The sequence below is a fragment of the Manihot esculenta genome, chromosome 9 (genome assembly GCF_001659605.2).
Source record: "Manihot esculenta cultivar AM560-2 chromosome 9, M.esculenta_v8, whole genome shotgun sequence".
NCBI lineage: Eukaryota > Viridiplantae > Streptophyta > Magnoliopsida > Malpighiales > Euphorbiaceae > Manihot > Manihot esculenta.
In genome coordinates, this window is record NC_035169.2 from 28,746,111 (window position 1) to 28,751,096 (window position 4,986).

The 4,986-nt window shown below is 32.7% G+C and overlaps 1 protein-coding gene across 1 annotated transcript; it reads right to left on the reverse strand.

Moving 5' to 3' along the window:
- Nucleotides 1-2,076: 2,076 nt before the first annotated feature.
- Nucleotides 2,077-3,078, reverse strand: LOC110622010 (transcriptional regulator TAC1). Its single transcript, XM_021766344.2, has one exon. It carries the CDS (start codon nt 2,972-2,974, stop codon nt 2,483-2,485), a length of 492 nt encoding a protein of 163 aa, XP_021622036.1. The 5' UTR covers nt 2,975-3,078; the 3' UTR covers nt 2,077-2,482.
- Nucleotides 3,079-4,986: the final 1,908 nt, after the last annotated feature.

Here is a 4,986-nt window from a genome sequence, read left to right on the forward strand (position 1 = left end):
GGAAAAATCGACTATAAAAATATAACTGAATCGAATCAAATTGATAAAAATCAGTTCGGTTCGATTTGGTTCTATTCAAACTGAAATCTGTAATTTTTTTAATTTTTTGCTTTTAATTTCAATAGAATAATTTAATAAATATTTCACATAAATTTACTAATAAATATTGTCTGAATACATAATGATAATACTTAAAAAATCCATAAAAATTCATTTAAAATTTTAAAATATGTATAAAATCAGTGTTTCACATAATAAAAGTATGTATAAAATCGGTTATTCGATTTGTCAATTATTTAACACGTTTAAACTGAACCAAATCGAAAACCGAATAAGCTGAAAAATACTAATCGAACTGAACCGAATATTCTGATTAACCGAACCATTAAACCGAAATCGATTGATTCGGTTTAGTTTTTCGGTTCAAACCGATTTATGCTCTCCCCTAGGTACAAGCCTATGTCAACTTTCTTGATGGCTAACGAGGAATTATCCAAAGAAGACAAAGGTGCAAGGGTTGATTCTTCAACATATACAAACTTAATTGGAAGTGTTTTGTATTTTATCATCTCAAGATCTGATTTAATATTTTCAAGTAGTCTATTTTCAAAATTCATGCAAAACCCAGAAGAAACACAAATGAAAGCTGCAAAAAGGGTTATCTGTTATATAAAGGGAACCATTGATCATAGAATATGGTTTGAAGATGGAATTCCTATGAACTTATAAAGATATTCAGATAGTGATTGGGCCAGTTGTATTGATGATTCTAAAAGCACTTCTAGGCAAAAATGAGAAGAAAGCCTAATAACATTTTGGAGAAGGCTACCACATCAAGCTCAATTAAGCCTCATTATAGGGTCCAACACCCTCTTTACTCTCAGACTTGGACCAGAACCATCAACAAATTCCAACAAGTGGTATCAGAGTCCAAATGGCCTCATGGCCATGAAGATTCAAAGTCCAAAAAATTTCCTGGCGGGTTAGGCTAGCAATTACAAGTTAGACCTACTAAAGTTAAAAAATGCTGAAGGCCTATGGCATCTGAGGTTAAAGAAGAGTATAAGTCCGTACAAAAATGAGAAGGAAGACCTGAGATCTCTGTGAATCCAAAAGAACACAAGCCCAGTATGACAAAATGAAGGCAAGTCACAACCGGGTCAGGCCAATTGAACTTGAGGGGTAATTGCTAGACCTACTAAAGTTAAAAAAATGCTGAAGGCTTATGGCATTTGAGATTCAAGAAGATTTGAGATATCTGAGAATAAAAAAGAACACCAAATCCAATATGACAAAATGAAGGCAAGTCACGACTGGTTCAGGCGAATTGATCTTGAGGGGAGTGTTGGAGAAGTAGGAATCTCACATTAGAAAAAGAAATGAGAAAGGAAGAGTTAATAAAGTAAAGTGAGTCCAATCTAAATTGTCTAAGGGCATTTTGGAGAAAACTACTATATCAAGCTCAATTGAGTCTCGATAAGGGGCTCAACACTCTTACCATATGGAGACTTGGACTGAATCCATCATCAAATTCCAACGGTTAACAATGGCTTTTCGGTCTGGTTTGTTGCAATTCTATAGCTGGCCTTTTTTGGTCTGTTATGGTGGTCATTTTGGGTATTTTTGTGCTCTGTAATCTTTGGTGGCTGTTGTCCTTTTTTTTTTTTATTGCTGTACCTTGGTTTTTCAGGTTGCATCACTTAGCATGCCGATGATTAGGTATGGCTGCTTGGGAATTCTTAGACATGCTTCTATTATCATAATGCTAAGTTTTTTCCACTAACATTATTATTAATAAAATTCTCTTTGTAAAAAAAAAGGAAAAAGAAAAAAAAGAAAGGCGTGCAAGAATTTAGCCTAACAGGCACATTATTGATAAACATTCTCAATGATCTGCTGTGCTTGACATTATAAATTGAAGAAAAGTACCTATTGTTCTTCTTGGATTTTGATCATTCATCCAACACGTAAGCTACAAAGAGCAAAGTAAAAATTTTACTATTTTAACACAACTTTCAAGCAGCACACGCTTTGTCCACAAAATTAACTGCGTGGGAATTGCAGCCCTTTGCCCCTAGCAATATAGAAAAAGAAGTCCAGTACGTTGTTCTTCTCTTTAAAACCAGTCTTTCTAATAAGTGAAAGAGGTCATGCGTCATGATTCCTTCGGATTTCTAGAAAATGAAACATCGTTTGTGAAATTTTAATGATATGATTTCGATCATGCCAAGACGGATTCGGATTTTAATTTGAGAAGTTCCAAGATTGATTAATTAATAGATGAAGTCTTAAAAGAAAATTAAAAATCTCTCTTACAAAACAGAAGTTTGCAATAGAACCTAGCGATATGAAATTCTCTTCGTTGATGTCCTCAAAGTTGGACATGCAAAAATATCTTAGTATAAAAAATAAAAGAGTAAGAGAAGGCTGACCAGAAAAAAGCCACTCTAGTTCCTGGTCGAGCAGGTGTATTATTAGACTCTCAGAAGAATTCTCTGGTACTCATCGTTGATGATGCTTGATATGGCTCGAGTCCTAACCTAAGCTCAAGGTCTAGCTCAACCTGGGTCGTCTGTCGATGGCTCAATTGCATCTTTTTATCTTCATCTCCATCAGGACAATTCATCAAGTCCATATATGCAGAAAAAGGTGTTTTAGGGAGACAATTACTCTCCTCTTCCATAGATTCTGATGCAAGAGGATTTGTTTCTTCAGAATCTTGATGAGGAATATCAGCAGGTTTCATCGACTTTGAAATGTCCAAAGAAAGCAGGTTTTCATCAGAGGCTTCTCTAAGCTTCGCCCTATCTTTTCTATGGATATTCATGTGACCTCCTAATGCCTGTGCGTTTGAGAAGCATTTATTGCAAAAGGAACAAGTATAAGATCTTACAATACCTGAACCCCACTGGTCATCGAATCTCCACATCATTTGCTCGGTAGACTTTCGAATGATAGCCTGATTACCATCCATTAATTTGAAGTTATATCTCTAGGAGAGAGAGAGATGGGGATGAAGAGCAGTGTGTGGTCAACTGGTGGGTTGTGGAGAGGTTTTCATCTACAGGGAAGAAGCAGGCATGCTTAATTAGCAAGTTAATCAATTCTTGCCTAGTTCCTATTATAAATACAAAAAGTTTTATATGGGTTTCTCTCTAAATATTTTTTTATCTACATGCTATAATCCGACTCATTTGACGATATTAAAAATATCATTCTATACAAGAAATTCATTTTTCATTATTTTTAAGTCCATTTTTTATAATTTTTAAGCAGCTTTAAGAAGAAAATATCCTGCTGAGATCCAATAAAACATTGAATTTAGTTAATTTCTGCATGGTTTGGTTATAAGAGGGAAGATCCATTAATATTTTACAGCTTCTAAAAAAGAAAAAAGAGCACATTTGCTTAACAGGTCAGTAATGGCATGCGCATGAGAACGAATCAAGACCAAAAAATACTATAATTAATAACAATATTATTATTATTATTATTATTATTATTATTATTGATCAAACAAAATTGCTATTTTTATTAATAGCCCAACGATTTAACCAAAAAAATTACTGTTAGAGCGAACTTTATCAGGAGAATTTATAATATAGATCAGAAAAATTAAAATTTTAATGCTTTCTATAAATATAAACTTTAATTTTGTATAATATGTACCATTATCCTTCAGTTTGGGTAGGTGTGTAATATACATATACATGCATATCTTAGCATCGTAAGCCCTAAGAATAGTTTTAGAATTTCTTTTTTTGAAGAGATTGAATCTTTTATTATGGTCACTTTGGCAGCTTCTGTAGACAGTAGCAGTCGATGAACTATTTCTTAATCCTATAGAAATGACAAGGTTAAGTTTCTGTCTCTTTGTCTCACTTTGCATTCTCGGTTGCTGTCGTCAAGTGTACATGTCTAATTACAGGGTAGGTTTTTGTTGCATTAACTTACGTGTGCCTTCAATTAGGTCCAAGCTTCGCTTAAATGTTAAATTTTATTTTTGTATTTATTTATTATCGATAGGTAATTGGGGATGAAGATGGTATAGAAAAGAAGAGAAAAAGAATCGAATCCTACTCATAAGGCTATTCTAAATATGGCTGGCCAAATATTTATGTATTTATTTAAAACATTTATTAAAATTTTTATGTATAAATTTATTAATAAATTTTATTTTTTAAATTAAGCCGAAAGAATACAAGTTATCTTGTTGATTATATCTGTCCCTGCCTAGTCAGTTGAAAAGGCATTTAGAGTTCATCCCAACAAAATCGAGATTGACTCCTATTTCTATCTACTAATAAAATATATATTAACTACATAGTGGAGTGAATTTCATACGTCCACTGGAACTCAGATGGGGCTCAACAGCTCCATGATGATTGGTCCAACTAGGCATTTCCGGATGACGTGCATGCTGACTACATCTCTGTGGAAACCGACACTCAAGTCAAGTTAATGTACTAACATCTATGCGTCCATCTTTGTCCACAAATCATGATGCGTTACGTGTCACGTGCGATCATATGGCCACCAACGCATGAACATGAGTCCATTTCTTTACCTTCAACATATTGACGTGGCAACCGACTGTTTCATCATCTGTGAAATAGAATTGGTAGAAATAAGCAAGATGTTTATAATGTAAGAATTTAAGACACGTGGATAAACAAGATAGTGCCGGACCAACCGGTAGAAATATTATTTAAATACTTGTACTTTTGTTAGGTGATATTGTTGAGATTACTCGTCTGACTTTTTTTTTTACCCCGCCAAATTTAAATAAGATGGTTTGTAATTTTAAATGTTAATCATTAACATTTAAATAATCATTAATATACCTGCAATTCGCTAAATAAATTAATACTTTTTTTATATAAATTTTTTTAATTAATTTTTTAATTATATTTATTTTAAAAATATTAAATTTTATTAAATATTAAAAGATATTTTAAAAAATTTATTAAAAATAAAATAAAATTA